Source organism: Mauremys reevesii, linkage group 8, assembly GCF_016161935.1.
Source record: "Mauremys reevesii isolate NIE-2019 linkage group 8, ASM1616193v1, whole genome shotgun sequence".
Taxonomy (NCBI): domain Eukaryota; kingdom Metazoa; phylum Chordata; order Testudines; family Geoemydidae; genus Mauremys; species Mauremys reevesii.
In genome coordinates this window covers 17461277-17480528 of record NC_052630.1, presented here as the reverse complement: position 1 = coordinate 17480528, position 19252 = coordinate 17461277, and the positions used below count along the sequence as shown (strand labels likewise).

Genomic DNA, 19252 nt, shown 5'->3' with positions numbered 1-19252 from the left:
ATTTATATTATACAACATTAACAGAAATAGTTTTAACTATTTTATCCCAGGCAGATTAAAAAGAGACATTTGCTTACGTTCTGATACTGTATACAGTAGGTTCTGGGGTAAAGGAGGAGGTAGTCTTGCTCCCACTGGTGCAAGATTGGGCACTGCACTTGTCCGAGGCTGGTCACGGTTATTCATCAAACTTGACTGTGTTAAAGGTGGTCCTATAATGACGACAACATTAAATAGATCACTGACTTCATAGCCCTACAGATACTGAACAACTTTGGACTGAACTGTTTGTACATTTATACTCAACCTTTACTATAACCAAGTTTCTTGAGATTGCAAGACACCTCTACCCTGATATAATGCTGTCCTCGGGAGCCAAAAAAAATCTTACCGCGTTATAGGTGAAACCGTGTTATATCAAACTTGCTTTGATCCGCCAGAGTGCACCCCCCACCCCCAGCACTGCTTTACCGCGTTATATCCAAATTCGTGTTATATTGGATCGCATTATATTGGGGTAGAGGTATATTTTCTATTCTGTATACGAAACGTGATTTGGGTCATTTACTCAATGATATTTTATCAGAAAGAATAAAGGTTTAAACTAAAAGGCACTCTCTCTTCCCCTGGAGACAACTGTTATTGTTAGGGCTTACATTTGCTAGAAAAGATCCTCCCTCACTTCCACCAGGGGAATAAAATCTCACTGAGAGGAAGAGATCACAATAGCGCTGTTTAGCCAGTGGCTTTTCTTGTGGCCACAGCCTTCTAGGTTGTGATTTGGGGGAAGGGGGGGAGTGAACCTCCCCTGGAGCCACAAACGCCAAAAGGAGCAGACAGCTGGTGAGAGTTCCCCATCTTCTCCATGGCGGTGGGGTGGCGGGTGGCAGGTTCCAGCCATGTGGCAGTGGGCTCTGGCCTTGGGCTCTGTTCCCCAGCCCCTCGTGCACCACCCCCAGTCCTTGCTGAATCCTCCAGCCACTACATCATCCCCAGCCCCCACTGCCTCCTTACCTACCTCCCCTGAGTAAGACTGTTGTGAAAAGTGATATTTGTATGTTTGTTAATACCACTTTTCACAGCCTCCCAGCTAGCTTAACACAAAACAAAAGAAAGATAAGAACATGCAAAGCACCTTAATTGTGTTTCTATTCTGTTTAGGTCCAGTAAATGATAGAGACAACTGTATGCTATTTTTATTATTGAGCTTGCAAAAAAACCTTGCATAAATAAATTACTATGATTTGGACATGTACATGTGCGTATATATTATGGTAATTTTTCCTAAAGTTAATTAAGTATTTTAGGAAAAATTATCATAGTGGCCACCAACACCACCCTGAGGCCACCAAAAATTTTGTTGCGAGAACCCCAGGTTTAGACTACAGGTCTAAAAGAAGAACTGCAAGGACAAGAATTAATCCTTTTGTGGACAGAAGCATTTTTGTGTTCAAGCTGAGAGTTATTTTACTATTTTCTTTAACACTTAAGTCCAGTACAAAACTGAGAACAGCTTTGATTTTTTTATTCATATTTTAAGGGACCACAGAACAGTGGCTTAATCATATGTACCCAATTAATAAGGTTTCAACCATGATCAGACAGCACTATAGTCTGTTTTCTATTGAGAAAAAAAAATGGTGGTTAAGCAGCTCCAAGTAGTTTTTCTGCTGATCAGATGTACTCATTTTAGGAGGAGGGAGGGAGCAGTATGTTTTTCCATATCCAGATTTTTTAAATTTAATTTCCTTGTATTTTTAGTACAAACATAAAAGTTAAACTTATCACCACACAGTTCTTGAATCCTGAAGCCATTTCAGAAGTCTTCATAAGTTTTGCACACAAGTTGGTCAATAGCACTATTTTTGGGGGGGAAAGGCTAGCAAACTCAATCCTGAGAAAAAGATTGTGTGAATTATTAAACCTCACATTCACACAATTTGCTGAATATCACTTATCTGAAAAATTTACAGGAGGCCCAAATGCTGAATGCTTGGAGAGTTCTGATGGAGTATGACTATTCATATTCCCACAACAGCTGGCTGACTAGTCCACAGAATGCCACATGTATTGTGTTGATGTAATGAATAAAACAGTGCTGGAACACAGTGTCCATGCTTCCAGTATTGTGCAAAATTCTTCTCACAGGCACAATCTATGCCCCAACATTTCCCAGAACCAGCAAAATACATTGGGACTTAGTGGAGAAGTGGCTAGGGAAACTGAGCCACCACTGACAAGCCAAAAAACCCTAATCAACCAGAAATATTAGATGTGCTAGAATGCATCCTCTTTATTTTGGACATTCTACAGCTAAGAGGGGAAATCATATTTTTCAAAGTTAAGTATGATATGCTTTATTACCAAGTCTAGTAGGACAACTACAGAACTTGAAACCTCTGCCTGTAAGCTAGTTCAGTTTTGATGACAGCACACATTTTCCTTAAAATAGTTATTTGAGTATTATACGATTGGTAAAGAGTTTCAAACTAATGTGAGAATATTTTGACTAGACTAACCTAAAAAAGTAATCTAAACTAATTGTCAGCAATAATCAGCCCCATGTATATGAATAGCTGCATCTATTCCTTTGTGTTTAACATACGTTGAGTCCTGAGTATCTACTAATCAAAGGAATATATTATACTGAGTCTATAGTGTGACTTATTGGAGACTGAAGTGCTAAGTACATGAATCTAAATGCTCAATCCTACAATGATGGATGGGGGATGGTTAGATTCCCCACCGCATCTCTAGTTTCTATATTAGTCATTTATAGTGCTGTGAACACTATATTTTTAAAACTGCCTTCCAAGTTTCATTTAGTAAATGTTTTGTACAGCACACAAATAGCTAAGAAGCTAGAACAATCTGTTACTTTGGGTAAATAAAAGTATTTCTTTTAACAGGAGCCAAGTAATTCATATTAGGACTACAAAAAACCTACTGCAATACTTTAACTTACTTGATACAGGAAGCACGACAGGAGGTGGTGGCCGAGGATGTAGCTGTGGGCCTGGCATTCTCATATTGTGAGCTGGGCCTGGCATTGGAGGCATTAGCATACCAGGAGGAGGAGGAGGGGGGAGCCCTGGGGGTGGTGGTGGAAAAGGAATCATGCTTGGCAATGAAACTTCATCTACTACTAAAGGGTCATTTCCATGATCAAACTGGCAAAGGTCGCCAAGTACACAAAATCCTCGCTCTGCAAAGACAGACAGACAATTTCATTTCCATCTGTAAAGAACTTCAAAAGTGATGACTATAAGATTTAATCAAGTATCATTATTTCCATGATTTCTCACTAAAGAACAAAGAGATGCATTTAAGAAGTCCAGCATATTCTGATCCAACATTTCACACCATTAAATAAAACTTCAAACCAGAATTCAAGTTGGAATATTAGTTTAGCGTCAAAGAATCTGAACTGTTTCCACAACAGTGTGCAAACTTCAACAGCGACATGGGGGGATGGGTAGGTAGGGGAGACAGAATCACCACCTGTTTTATGTCAAACCCTATAATCTTACTGAGGACTGTTGCTGGGTGAAGTATTTGCAAAGGCACGCCCGTAGAATTATGAACTTAATACATTCTTGCCAGTGCCAAGAATTGTCAGATTTCAAGTAAACCACTTGCAGCAAGATTAAGTCTTATCCAAGCAAACTGCAGGCTCATATGCATCCTTACATTAAAAATAATCTAGCTACCACTTAATCTTCATTTGCTGCTTGCATTTAGTGAAGAATTTAGTAGATATATTAAAAAATAAAATAATATATGAGAGGTAAGAAATAAGAGGCACTAGGGAAGAAGTTGGAGAGAAACCGATAGCTTCCTTACCATCATAATCTCGACATCGTCTTTTAGGCGGAGGATTTCTGCCAAATGAATTGGGAACACTATGATTGTTATAATAATTTGACCAGCTCTCTGTTGTGTTCTCAGGATGGTGAGCAGGTGCAATCACAGTAACAGCACTGGGAATAGACTGCGCAGAGGAATACTGTTCAGTAGAATTACTGGATGACAAAGACACTGGGTTATATGAGCTCTCCATGTCATTCCTTTCACTCTTGAATTTTGCTCTCTCCTTGTGTTCCGCTTTAAAAAAAAATTAGCAAAATAAACCAGGTAAGTTTTCATGCTTTTGTTAGGTATATCAAAGTCCCGGAGAAACGGAATGCATAGATAGTTAGTGGACATTACACAGTAATACAAACTCACTTATTCACCATGCAGAACATAGAATGTTTATACTGTTTGTGTAAAATTACTTTTCTTAAAATGCTAGAACTGTAGACCCAAGGCATCAAAGAAGTTTCCACATCAGAAACTGCTCATTGCTCTCACAAAGCTCGCATTCATCCAACTATTTTCCTTCCTTGAAAATGAAAGCAACTTTTCCCTCTAATGTTGAATGAATGACAAACACTACTTAACATACTCTGAAATCCACAACACTTTATGCTGCCAATCGCTTCAGTTCCTGGATTCCCTATACAAGGCCAATAGAACACAATGCCATCATTCCATTTAAGTATTAAAAAAACCCACCTCCTAAAACTGAAACAATTTTATAGGAATAAATCAACTTCTGCATAAAAAGATACCAGCATTTTGGAACAATAGTATGTTTTATCAACAGACAGCACAATACCAGAAGCATACATCCAATGGAATACACTTATGAATAAATTAAAATGGAGTTTAAAAAAACCTAATTCCCCTGACTATACTACACTACAGAATAGCACCTTAATTGGTTTAATTATGTCAGCAGCATGTACTTCTCCAAGCCAGTTCCATAGCTAGTGTTCTTATACAACTCACAGGCATCCAACTTCTGTTTGTTTATACATTTTGCATTAATCACTACAATGAGTCAGATGTTCTTCCAGTGCAACATTTTGGCTACTCACCAATATTTCTGTTCAGATCCCGGTCTTTGCTTCTACCCCCGCTGCGGCTACGACTTCGGCTTAATCCTCTGCTTTTACTACGACTTTTACTCCTGCCTCTTCGCCAGTCGTATTTGTCTCTATATAAATCATTCCGATCATAGTATCTGTCATAGTCTCTCCATTTGCCATCATCTCTCTTTTTCTCTCTGGTTCTGCAAGTCATGTATGTATAAGCCATATATATTGAGAGAGAAAAAGCCACAGAACAAGTTTGGAGTCACAAATGGTTAATGTTCTTCCCTCCTCACTCTACTCAGACAGTGGCACCCAAATGTGCCTCTATTGCCATGCTGTCTCACAAGAAAGAATAGGTTCCTGGAACGGCCAACATCATCAGCTGCTGTTAATATTGTGCATAAAAAAAACCCCAATGTTCTTCTACTCTCTCTCCTTTCTGAAATACGGGTGAATAGATGGAACTCTTAAATATCCCTAAGCAGCAGCCCGTGGGACATCTTGCTGTGTTCTCAGAGGAGACTGTGTTCTATCAAAGAGCTACTGGAGGTTGATGGCAGAAGGGGAGGGAGGACCGAGTAGGCATTCTGGTAAAATTACTGCCTCAAGAGGTGAAAATCCACAGTTAGAGAGTCTGGCCAGCAAGGAAAGGAAAAGAGATGAACATCTTGTGATTAAATGGCAATACTAACCTTTGTTCATTAGAATCTAAACGGTTTCTCTGTGGGCTAGGATACTTCTTTTTCCTGCCATCTCGTTCTTCCTCAAACGACTCTTGAAATATCTATTTAACAAACACATCAAACAAAGAAATAAACCTAGATTTAGTTCAAACCACAGCTAGCAGCTGTTTAAGACAACAGGACACCTATGCTAAATGTTGTATGTAACAAAGCAGCAGAGTTGTAAAAGTTCATGTCCTTTTAAAAAGCTTTTAGTTTCCCTTTGTCAGTAAAGCTTTCCAAAATTAGAAGACTATTTTTGGGTTAAACTTACATTATACAGGAGGTGTTGAAGTTAAAGAAAAACACTGTGTCATCCTCTAATTGGTTGCAGAGTTCCTTACTGTAAGCAAATAGGATCTTCTGCATACGATTTCCCAGACAACAGGAACTTAAAACTATGCAGCTTTGCAAGCCTTCTTTCATATGTAATTGCATCACTAATATGAATTCTGGATGTGGTAAATTATTCATATATTTGGATAGTACTGTACAGGTCATACCTCTTATAAAAATTAACAAAAGCCAAAAACAATTTCCCTGGTGCTTTTACTCAGTTCCACCATAACTTGGTCTGTTAGAAACAGTACAGGGGATCTTTTTCAAACTTTATTTGTAGCCATTTTGCCCCAAACAGTGCATCACATAAAAAATATGAATAATTTTGAAGGCATCAGCGGCAATAGCAATTTTCTTTTATAAAAGCTTCAAGATAACTATAATTTAGTTTAAGATTCTTCCTTTGTCTGCATTATTTTAGCCTGTGTCATTCCATTTACAGGAATCCCAAATCTCTAAATGTACAGCTAATGACATTTCACAATGAATTTAAAAGACATTCTGGTCTAGGACTGGCTATATTATGACCTGATCCCATGCAACCCCACATAAGAAACCCAAATACCCAATTCTAGACCAAGAGAACAATGGCAGTTTTAAGATCTGTTCTAACATGAACTACCATAGCTAAATACAAGTGTTATGGCATCAAACGAAGTGACAGACTTATAAGGATGCAGTATGATAAACTTTCACTCAAGATCAAATGGTATTTCCGAATTAGAATTTTGGTATGAAGAGATGGTCCTTAGATACAATGAAGGGCACCTAGAAATAGTGTAGATTTACATCTACACTGTTCAATCTAGCTAAGTTACACTTTTAGCAGAGAAATGTCTCCCTTTCCAAAACCCAACATTATATTCTTGACTATTCTTTGGAGGTCTGACTGACAGTTCACAATGTGTGATCATTTACTGCCTTCATGACCTTTGGCTGATTGCTCACATTGCAGACGGGACCACAAAAGCATAGTAAGATATTTCCAATATCTATATGTAGACTCTCAGACAACAGTGGATATATGAAAAATCCACTTAGAGGCACTTGTCTTAAGCCTTGCTTCCCAACTTTCACTTATCAAGTAGAGATTTTAGAAGGGAAACTTCGAGTAGTTCGAAGAGTACATTATATACATGGTGGCAATTTTGCAACAGAAAAGCTTCAAAAAACAGACTCTAACAAGAAGCTGCTGAACTTGAATTAAAATGCAAACTAGATACCATTAACTTAGGTTTGAACAGAGACTGGGAATGGCTCGGATATTACACTAATTGAATCTATTTCCCCATGTTAAAGTATCCTCACACCTTCGTGTCAACTGTCCAAAATGGGCCATCTTGATTATCACTTCAAAAGTTTTTCTCCCCTGCTGATAATAGCTTCTCTTAATTCATTAGCCTCTTACAGTTGGTATGGGTACTTTCACCTTTTCATGTTCTCTGTATGTATAAATATCTTCTTACTGTATGTTCCATTCTGCACACCTGATGAAGTGGGCTGCAGCCCACAAAAGCTTATATTCAAATAAATGTGTCAGTCTCTACGGTGCTCCTGTTCTTTTTGCTGATACAGACTAACACGGCTGCTACTCTGAAACCTGTCATCATATACATGCACATGAAGCAGGAGAAGGGGGTCAGAATATCATATATCCCATTTGACCTTATCTAAATATAGCCAGCTCTTTTCTGTAACAACTACATCACTTAAATCAGCTTGTGAATCTCTCTGAACCATGACGACAATACATCCAGAGAACAGAGAATTATTTCTATTGCATTCTCCACCGAACACTCCAATCAGGATCAGGGGACCACTATGGTAGGTGTTTTACAAACTTATAGGAAGAGATTCCCTGTCCTGGGGAAATACACAATCTAAAAACACAACTATAATTAAAAAAGGTAGTGGAAAGGAGTACAATATATAAATAAAGTGAGCAAGGCTGATGATGGGTACACACCTTGGCGCCTCCATTTTTAAACATTTCTATTATTGTGAGCAACAATGAATAGGAGCATAAAAAGCAGCTGCTGTGGAAGGAAAGCTGTATTATATCCATGATAATTCCTTAAAAAAAGCTTGCTAATATGTTTAATTGGTAACAACTTTTCTAAAAAAACAAACAAACCCCATTTGTTATGCATTTAATACTGCATACACAATAGCTACACCTAGAGTAGTGGTCTTTTGGAAATCTACATGAATCTTTTGAGGTAGCTATCAAGGTCCTTACATCATTCCCCATTTCTTAAATCTGTCCATTGTAGAGTCACTCCTCACTGCCAAGGAGGCTGAATGAGAGTTCGGAATGCTACTCCCACATTGATCAAAGGGTGTCTGCAAAAGGACACAAAATGCTCCCTTACCCAATGGACAGAGCACACCACCTTTACAGCATTCCTGCAAGCTCAGAGATGGTAGCACAGACCATTAGCCACAAGAGAGCCTGTTCAGAGCATATTTTGTTTTTATAACAACTTCCTACAAAAGCGGATGGTGGAGGGACTGGTTTGAGATACTCACAGCAGCAGGTGGATGGGAAGTTAATATTATCTCTTCTTTAATTTCTTCTTTTTCCTGACCTGCGGGCTTCGGTTCTAGTTTTGCTGGTTCAAGGGAAGGAAGGTAGTTCTTTGTGTACAGACTTTCAAATAGTTTATCTACAAAACCAGAAGTTTCTGAGGAGAAAGATACACACAAAACTTGATTATACATCTTGACTTAAGTCTATGGTCAGGAAGGACTATGTTGATAAGACAATTCCCCAAAATCCAACCGCAAAATATTATTACTTTAAAAAAAAAATCCTTAGCTTAAATTTGTGTGAATTTTAGTGGTGTTAGGTACTAGAATGAGAGCCATAAAAAATGATGTTCTCTATACAACTATAGACATAGGTACACAATAGGAAGCAGCATGGACAATGTCTGCTAATACATCTCAATTTGTGGTGAAGGGACCACTTTTAGGACTGAATACCCCACTATCTCAATTGCTCATTCAATTTTTGTCTCTGTAATAAGATTGCCGACGGCAACAATTTTTGTGACAGACACTCATCCACAGGAAACAAGACAAAATTTCACAGTGGATCCCAAAAGGCCATTGAGAAGTTACAGTCTCTATTAAATTGGTCTGCACTTGAACCAGTGGCCTAGAAATGAGAAGCTCCATATCTCCATTTCCACTCCCTGGACAATGGATTCAATATAGGCTTAAAAAAATATGCAAAAATACAACCCACCAATCTACATTTATTAGCAAGTGAAAATTTAATATTTCAAAATCCCTAAAGTTTTAATTCCATCAACTTAACTGTAACAATTGAGTCCTGACTGCTTGTTATTTTATTATATATTTATTCCTCTTACCAGTGCTTCTATACTGTAACTACTGCACTCATGCAGGCTGTGTGTGATACATTAACTTTTCACATTCTGTGCACAAGTGACAATGGGATCATTCAACTTCAACCACTGAATTGTTTTTGAGATATCTAGCAGGCCTAGTCAGTTTTCTTTAACCTAGTTAATTAAAACACTTATAGTAAACAGAGTTCATGCCTACATGGTCTAGATACAGTACAGCTTTCAGGGTGGAAGCAATAGTGTAGACACACTGACATTTTTATCATCACATCATTGAAAGATGCTCAAAGCAAGTCTAGATGATGACAAAAATAATGGCGTGCTGTCTACACTGCAGCTTTTACCATTGTTAACACAGGAGGAGCTGTGCTTGTGCTCAACTTGCCATTAAAACCCTTATCTCTTGTCTATGCTTTAAATTTTAAGCATTTCAATTCTGGCTGCATGAATAGGAAGGGCTCCTCAGAAAAATCAGAAATGGAGGAGGGAGATCCAACAGCTCTTCAGTTTTCAATAAAAAGAGGGTTCTTACAAAATGACTTTTCTATAAGAAGAGACACTTTTTAGTCAAAATTCAAAAGGCACAGGAGTGAAGTGGCACCTTTGAGTCCTGAAGTTTCCATCTATTATAATAAAATGGTTCCATCCTGTTGAGGAGATGGTGAGAAACGGGCACCCGGGAAATACCTCAGATCCTCAGTGTGAACGTTCGTCATCTTCATTACTCATGTTTAAAAGCAATCCCATCCCACCATACCCACTAATTTGGCCACTAAGGGTCAGATTTCCAAGTTCTCAGCACCCATATTTGGGGCCAGATTTTCAATTGGAACTGAGCTTCCATTTGGCACTTAAATAAGGACCAGATTTTCAGAAGTACTCTCCACCTGATAGCTCCCGTAGTGAAATTTATGGCCCAATTTTGTTTTGCAAACCTGGCCACTAGTGTTTAAGGAAATTAAGTGTTAATTTTTGCTTAACAGGCTTTAACTCAATTGAAATTGTTTAAAAATCAGATTTTGGAACCTTTGATCCTTTATTTCCCAGCAAAAAAATGCTAAATCTCATTATGAATGCAATATACTTGTTGGGGCCTACTCTTTTTCTTCCCATATACATGACAAAAACTTTATACAATCCTTTCTAAATTTTAACTATAATGTTGTAGAACAACAATCTTCCAACTGTATACCACTCAACACAATTTAATATTCAACATAATTTATAAAATTTAAATGCAATTATTAAAATACGTAGTTACAAAGAAAGCAGAAAAAGTACCTTTCTGCAGAAAGACGTCTAGCTGATCAGCACAGAAAGCCTTCAGCTCTTTCTCTGGTTTGTCTTTCTTGACTAATGCCACAACATAGTTAGCTAAGGCTGAAGGGTCTGCATCACATCTGACGAAGAGAGGAAAAAAGTTATTCTTAGCAACGTACAAATTGATTTTGTTAAACAATGTTGAAAATCACTAGAAATTACATTCTGGACAATCACAGTAGTTTTAGAGGCATCATCAAAACATTCTTCTGGCAATGTGTTGTTGGACCTTTAGGATAATATCATGCAATCCAGTAACATCACAGCTGCACCTGGCTCCAGTGCCACAGCGCAGTTTCTGCCATTGTTGCACACCAGTGAGCTGTTTTGATTTTATTTAGTGCTCCACTAACAATGTCAGAAAAAGTTTCCATGCCTAGTGCTTATTCTTTGGCTTTGCTTGTGAAAAAACACCATAATACAATTCTTAGGTCAATCAAGCAGATGCTATCCTTTCTGGCCAACTCCCCCTTATGAAAGCACACCCAAAACAACTGTGCCCCACCATTAATGAGCAAAACTTACAGAAAAATGACCTGGAAGATTGTTCCACAGTGGAAATGTTGTATGATGTCTTAACAACCAGAATAGACTAACCAAACATTTCACCAGGAAGAGACCTGAAAAATGTGTTTTACGTACACTGTTTCTTCACACAGGAGCACAAGTGAAAAGAATGAAGCCAACATGCAAACATTCTTTCTTTTCTTCCACAGTACTCTCAAGGTACAGATTTCACTATCTAAAAGTGCCTTTATTATCACAAACTAATTATATTACACTCACAGCCCAACAGCCCTTGTTTGGCTATGTGAAGATCACTAAAACACATCCTCCTTTTGTACTACAATGCTCTGGTACCACTGGTTAAACTGAAGGTTGCTTTATATGTTACACTGTTCAGCAATCAGAAAACGTTCAAAAATGAGAACCTACTTGCCAATAGTGAAGCATCATACAACGCAACAAATGTAGCAGCTAGGTGAATAGATGCAGAGGACCCCAAAATGCCAGGGGTATGTATTTGTATATATTCTAAGTTCATTATTTAAAAAAAAAATTCTAAATGACCTTTGACTGTCAACATTTGCTTGCTTTTGGAATTGTCAATATAAAGCACACTAGAAATAGCAAACAGTTTAGAAGCCTCAAAACTTCTTTTGCTTGTAACAAATTATTTGATGAAAAATGCAAAACTTCACAATGAAATATTCAATCACCTCTACACTCTTAATTTGCTCACTTATTTCCAGTGTTTGATGGTTGCAGGAAAAAAACATTTTATGTTTCAAAAGGACGTACAGAAATACAGTAATGAAAAAGGTTAATCCAAAAACAAACAAACAAAAAGTGGAAGGTTTGTAAAACTGTGGTTGATATGTTCCATGCTAGTCCCCATGTACAATTTAATGAAGAGAAAAGGCTTCAGGGGCTGTAAAAAAAAGGGAGAGCTTCCATCCCTTCTAAACATTTTTTTGTTTTAAACTTTATCCCTCCCTCTTTAGCATCCCAATTTCTCTCAGGATGACCCACTGGGATATTCTAGTACTTGCTTATTACATAACAGAAACTTGCATAAAGTGGTTATTATACCCAGAAAGGATCTGTGCTGCACATTCACTCCTCATTGATCTCAAATGCAGAACCACCACCGCAAAGAAATTCTAACACTGTTTCCCAAGAACCCTTGTCTCCAGCCGAAATTCATTCAGAGTATAGCTTGGGTACCAGAAGTCTGAAAGTGCTCAGGTTAGAAGGACGATCAGAATAAATAATGAAGACAGATGATCTAATAGAGATTGTAGACAGTAATATGCTAGATCAGGGTAGGCAATCTATGGCACGCGTGCCAAAAAGGCAGCATGCGAGCTGATTTTCAGTGGCACTCACACTGCCCAGGTCCTGGCCACCAGTCTGGGGAGCTCTGCATTTTAATTTAATTTTAAAATGAAGCTTCTTAAACATTTTAAAAACCTTATTTACTTTACATACAACAATAGTTTAGTTATATATTATAGACTTATAGAAAGAGACCTTCTAAAATATTAAAATGTATTACTTGCATGCAAAACCTTAAATTAGAGTGAATAAATGAAAACGCAGCACACCACTTCTGAAAGGTTGCCAACCTCTGTGCTAGATGAACATCTGGAGGCTATTTTTTTTTAAATGAAGACATAATACTGTAATTCTCAATTTAAGCTTTTTTATCAAAATGAATGCAAGTGAAAAGTGAAAGTATTCAGAGGAAAAGAACCACATTGTAAATACAAACATAATATTTTAAATTTTCAAACATCCATTGGTAATAGGAAATGGGGAAAAGTTTCAGACAGTCTCTATTTCTTTGCTGTTATAGGTTTAGGACAGACCCCTAATATCATTATGGCAAAGTGGAGAGTAATATCACTGTTTATTTCTTTACTAACTCACATGTAATTATTAAAAGTCTGTAACAACTCCTCATGTAAATATGTAATGAAACTAGTCTGCAATAACTTTCATAGTGTATCTGTACACAGACAATTATTTTACAAAACTGTGCTATTTAACAGACTGTAGCCAGTCTCATCGTAGGACCTCCCCAAATTTTCAAATGGACAAACAGAGACACAGAATATATTCAGTGATAAAAAGTACATTCCTAATACCTTATAAATTCCACAACTGTGAATTCACATAGGCCTTTATTTTCCTCTGTATAAAAACTAAAAATTCAGATAGTTCCATCCCCCCCAACAACCCCGTCCCACAGCTTTCATTACAGGAAAGCCCTGTTACTGGCAAATATATTATGAAGTGAGTGCATTTATATATATTTTACAAATATTTACCCAGTACATCAGAGACTCTTTTAGAACAACATTTCTTTGTAATTACAGAAAAATGGCACATTATCAAAATCCTTCAGAAGTTTGACTGGGAAGTTTCCTGCAGATCCTCAGGAGTAGATTTTGAGTGTTAACTTTTGCCATCTTTTCAAATGTGACTAAAGATTTATTTTATGAACTATTTTACATTGGGGGAGGGGAATTTTGAATTCATGTTGCACAGTTGGAGATTAAATGCACACTGAAGCCAAAAACTCCCAAACCCTCAAAATATGGTGCAAGTGCCACGTATTCTGTCTGCAAAGCCCTGGGCAAGTGTTAACTAATTAATCCTTCACACTCCTGTGAAGTAGGAAGACAAGTATTATCCCCATTTTACAAGAGGACCAGAGAGATTTAAATAACTTCCCCAAGGCCAGAGAAGGCATCAGTAGCAGAGCTATGATTAGAACACAGAAGGTCCCTGGATCCCAGTCCTGCGCTCAGACCATTTAAAAAGGCCAGTCTCTAGGAGACCCCCTGTGCTTACCGAAAAGGATGAGCCAGCACAGGAGTGTGACAATACAGAAGCTGCCGCATGAACTTGTTAGCTACTAGGCCCTGCCACTAACCCAGTACATGGACATTCACGCCTCTGTCCCCTTGGCCTACCCCCACCCACATACCAGGGGCAGAGCCCAGGGCTCCTTTCGGACAGCGGGCACAAGGACATTGCCTCGCAGAAGCCCGGGGTGCCAGGGAACTCGCTGGCCGAGCCCAGAAGTTTATTATTTGCGAGCCCGACGGGGGGGGGGGGGCAGTGGTGGAGTATCAGTTTGAGAGGCCGCCAAGCCGTTTTCAGCGGGCAGCCCATTTCGCCCCCCGTTTCCCGCCCCCCATGAACACCCTCGCCCCCCACAGCAACCCTCATTGTTGCCGTGCCAGCAACACGGCAGCCCCCCCTCCCACCGCCACACAGGCCCCTCGCACCCTGGGGCCTCCGGCCCCCACACTCCCCCAGCCTACCCAGTGCCCCCGCCAGCGCCCACCCCGCCGCCCTCCCGCGCCGCCGCCCTCCCCTCACTCACATCGGCTCCAGTAACTTGGCCAGCCAGGTCTTGAGGGCGTCCACGTTCTCAATGATCATGGTGCCCCCCGCGGCTCCGCCCGGCGCCTCCACTACACCCCGGACACCATGGCCCCAGGCCCCCAGCGCCGGCTCGGACCCCGCCTCCCCCAGGACAGTTACTCGCCAGCAGCCCCCTCCCCCCCGCCAGGGCCTAGTACAGGAACTAACCACCCGCACACAACGTAACCTGCTGGTTCCCAGAGGGGGCGGGACCCCGCTCACGGCCACCAATCACATGGCCGGGTATGCGCGAAGCTAGCCAATCGTAGCCGCGCGAAGCTGCTCGGCCCGGGGGTCACTAGGCAGGCAGCAGGTTAGGTCGAGCTAGCACGTGAACTCTTGGTGCAACATGGTAGAGAAGGCATTCTTAAAGGGCCAGGCACTTCTATTTTCCACTCACCCCCCCCGTCCCAAATGGGTGAGCAACAGCCGTAGTGCCCTCACCTAGCCCTGCCTCCTAGAGCGAGCCCCCCCTTCCCAGCCGAGCACCCCGGCCCATTGAGGGACGAACCTACCTATTCCTCATCCCCTTGTCTATGGGGTGGGCATCCCACCTTCCAGCCAACCCCGCACTGGGGAGCACCCCATGGGAAAAGCATTCCACATTCCTCCCAGCTTTCCCACCCCACGGAGTGAGAGCTCCCCATCGTCACTGCCAGACCCCTAGGGACTGAGCACCTTACAATGATCTTCACCCTTGCACTGCAATCCTGTGCACACTGTTCTACTGTGAATCCTCTGCACAAAATGGCTTACACGATTTTATTTTTAACAGGCTGCTATTGTCACCAGTCACACATATAGCGTTCAGGGTAGGACCTGCAGGGGGCAGGGGACTGATTCCTCAGCTATTGGCCTATGGGGGGAATTAAACTTATAAACAGCAGGTACACTTGCAGCTAGGTCACAAAGCCACTTATAGTTTAAAATACTTCCAGCTTCACTTGCTTCTGTTTTCTCTGGAAGGAATCCCCACAAGTCCATCCTTTTATGAATGACTGTGTTATCTTCAATTAATTAAGGCATAAAACAAAGACTCATACTCTGATGCTATATTTAAGAGGATTTTGTATGACCTGGCTGATGTTTATGAGTCACATTTGTCTTACCGGATTGCATAGGCCAAATAAATACATTTGTCTTACAAAGAGACTATACGTCGTGCAGCATGCTCCAGCCTTGCTTCTGACATCCCCCTTCACCAGTGCTTGGATCAACACCAGTTTAGAGCCTTTACTCCAGCTGTCCACTGACCAGGAAGGACCTCTTCACAGGCAGTATTATCAGGGAGCTGTTTCACTTTAAAGCCCCCTTCCACTGCCAGAATGGCATTGGGGGTTTTAGTGTAAATAAGGGATTGTCCACACTCAAAATGCTACAACGGCATAGTTGTGCTGCTGTATTGCTTTGGTGTAGACACTGCCTATGCTGACAGGAGGGGTTCTTCTGTTGGCGTAGGTAATCCACCTTCCTGAGAGTCTTACAAGTGTGAATACATACAGACCTCCTCAAATATTTGTGATTATATTGCCCTGTAGTGGGTATCCCAAAAGAGGATTACAAACCATAATAAAATACATATACTGCAGATTTTCTTGCAGCTCTAGTGCTGATCTTCTTTCAGCAGTATTAGATATCTAAGTCTAGACTGGCGATCCAGTTGATTGCTTCAGGTGATGTGGTGTGGACGGAAAAAATATTACTGGGCTATGACTCTTTGGGATATTGATTGATGAGGGGTGTTGTAATCTGAATTGTGTACTATTGTGTCTCAGTCACCGATTACGGTGGAGGTAGGTGAAACTGCCATGTGATTTGCAGATGTGGTTCAGAGTAGACCATATTTTTTATGGGAGTGAAAAGCTACTGAGTTCTTTGGTTGATCCTCGATTAGATGTTTCTTTGGGACATTTGTATCCTTCCACATTGTTTGCCATTGATCTTTGGGGGAGAATCCTGAGTCTTTGACTTGGATTTAAATCCATAATCTGTTTATTATTTAGGTCTTCATGTATTGGAAGATATTTGTTCCCTCGAATACAGTGGAACTCCCATAGGATTCTCATTTTGTGAAGAACTTAAGGTGGATAGATTTGCACCTGTACAGGAAGTCACAATTTTGGAATTGATTTTAATGGTCCCGTAATGATCTGCATGATAGTGTTAAGTTGAGAATTGAAAAGTGATGTTTGGGACTGTTCACCCGTCCAGATGGGTGAACAGTATTATGTGGTAGAGTAGACAAGGGTGTATCAAAAGGTCCACAGTTTTCACATTAGCTCTCCAGGTGATTCCTGCCAGTTTCTGGATGAGATTTAGCCACATCTTTATTTTGCCATGTATATTTTTCAGGGCTGTTGATACATGAGGTTTAGGTCTAATGTCACACTAACATATTTCAGGATGGGATAGTTTCTTATCTGCTGGCCACAAAACTCCATGAGCAGCTTCATCCTACCCTTTTGATTGATTAGATGAAATGTTGGAGCAGGTGATGATCACCTTAGGTAATAAGGTAATAATTGGAGATATACCAGTCTCCTAGAACTGGAAGAGACCTTGAAAGGTCATCGAGTCCAGCCCCCTGCCTTCACTAGCAGGACCAATTTTTGCCCCAGATCCCTAAGTGGCCTCCTCAAGGATTGAACTCACAACCTTGGGTTTAGCAGGCCAATGCGCAAACGGGTTAGAGCACAACCAATGGTACCAAATAGGCATTTGAACATCACTCAGTGAAGTCCTGGAACAAACAGCAATAGAAATAGTTACTTTAGTGGTAATGACCTTGATTGTAGGAAGAAAGGTCCTGAGTTTTAATCCTGGCTGACAGCTATGAAGTCTGCAATACAAATGGTGACTGTGAAATCCAGGGTGGCAATGGAATAGTTACATCTTCCATCATTTTCATTAGTTTACAGCAGGCCTGCACAACATACGGCCCGCTGTGCGGCCTGTGGGGGGATTCTGAATCCCCCCCACACAGCGCTCTGCGGGCAGCCCAGAGCCCTTTGAATGCCAGCCGTGGCAGGGAATCAAAGGGCTCTGCGCTGCCCGCAGCACCGGCGGGCAATCAAAGGGCTCTGGGTTGCCCGCAGCCGCGGGGAGCCCAGAGCCCTTTAAATTCCAACCGTGGCCGGAGCCCAGAGCCCTTTAAATCCCAGCCACAGCGGGGAATCAAAGGGCTCTGCACTGCCCGCAGCAACGGCAGGCAATCAAAGGGCTCTGGGTTGCCCACAGAGGCGGGGAGCCCAGAGCCCTTTAAATCCCAGCCACGGCCGGGAGTCAGAGGGCTCTGGGTTGGCCGCAGCCGCGGGGAGCCCAGAGCCCTTTAAATTTCAGCCGCGGCAGGGAATCAAAGGGCTCTGGGCTGCCCTCAGCGGATATGAATATGCATGTTGCATCTGTGTCAAAAAGATCATTAGGCTTGTTTTCACTGAGTATTCATGCTCAGCAAGATAGAAATATTCTTCAAATGTCTCAGCTAAGCTCTACCAGGTTTTCAGTGTATACTCTTGAAACAGTAGATAAGTGAATATAGAGCGGCTCTTGCCATATTTTTCTATAAATGTACCTTTTAAAATGAACAATCTAATGTCAGGGAAGATTTAAAATTCTCTCTCTGTTTGGTGCAGGAGAGACTAAAATGTCAGTTGTTTGATGCAGCTTCAAAACTATGTTTTAAAAGGTATTAAAACATTTTAAGATGCAACTAAGCTGTTGGAGACATATATCCAGGATGTGATGCATTTCAGTTTATCAAATTATCAATTCTTAATGTCATCCCATGTTCTATTTGTCTTGAGTACTTAAACCCTATAAAATGACATTTAGAGGAAGAAAATATTGGGTCTGTGCTCCCCTCACTTATGATTAATAAAGAAGGTCTGATTGTTCTTTTACATTAGAGATTCAGATCCTCTTTAGTCTGGAAGACTCTGTGATGACTGGACACCTGGTAAAATGATGATTTCACTAGCACTAAACAAGAAAAAGTTGAGGAGTTAGGCAAGGAATTAGTCGGACAAAACACTTTTTCAACTTCAGTGACTATTTAACAGTTTGAATAAAAGAAACATTTGTTAGAGCTGCAACACCCTCATACCATCAAGTAAGACATGAGGAGGTTTCAGTGTACACGCCTTATACCTCCTACTAGTCCTCCAACGAAACCAGGGAAGATTAGATGTTATATTCCTGATATTTCTAAGATTAAAAAAATACCAGCAGGAAAAATGAAAGAGTTTAGGCCTTTATACATCATAAAGAAACATAAAAAGAACAAGTGCAGTTGTTTTAAAGTCCTTTTGAGATCACTTTTAAAATAAGAATAGCAGTTAGAAGAATTGAAAATTGTAAAGCTAATATACTAAAGCTACTGGCACTATAGCTTTAAAAACAGCAAAGTCCAGAGTCTCCTCTGCCTTGCACCTTGTGTATCCCGTTACACCTATGTAAATGGGAGGTAAACTGTTACTAAATCAAAATATCATTTTTGCACAGATTAAAATGTTGACACCGTACCAGACAGTGGAGAATCAGACCCCAACTCTCGTTAATGGATACAAGTAATAACAATTAATAACAATACCAACCCTTTGTTTCCTATCTTTTAACCAGTTAACAATCAATGAGGGGACCT

The 19252-nt window shown here is 40.4% G+C and overlaps 1 protein-coding gene across 1 annotated transcript in view; it reads right to left on the bottom strand.

Annotated features, from left to right (window-relative positions):
- Nucleotides 1-14727, bottom strand: part of RBM27 (RNA binding motif protein 27) — a 44198-nt gene extending 29471 nt beyond the window's left edge. Inside the window, exons 1-8 of the mRNA XM_039484458.1 lie at nt 14573-14727; nt 10636-10754; nt 8510-8664; nt 5612-5703; nt 4923-5116; nt 3844-4104; nt 2966-3205; nt 78-212 (exon numbers count right to left, since the gene is read on the bottom strand). Coding sequence (XP_039340392.1) covers nt 78-212; nt 2966-3205; nt 3844-4104; nt 4923-5116; nt 5612-5703; nt 8510-8664; nt 10636-10754; nt 14573-14631 — 1255 coding nt within the window. The 5' untranslated portion in view covers nt 14632-14727. The remainder of the gene's footprint in view (nt 1-77; nt 213-2965; nt 3206-3843; nt 4105-4922; nt 5117-5611; nt 5704-8509; nt 8665-10635; nt 10755-14572) is intronic.
- Nucleotides 14728-19252: the final 4525 nt, after the last annotated feature.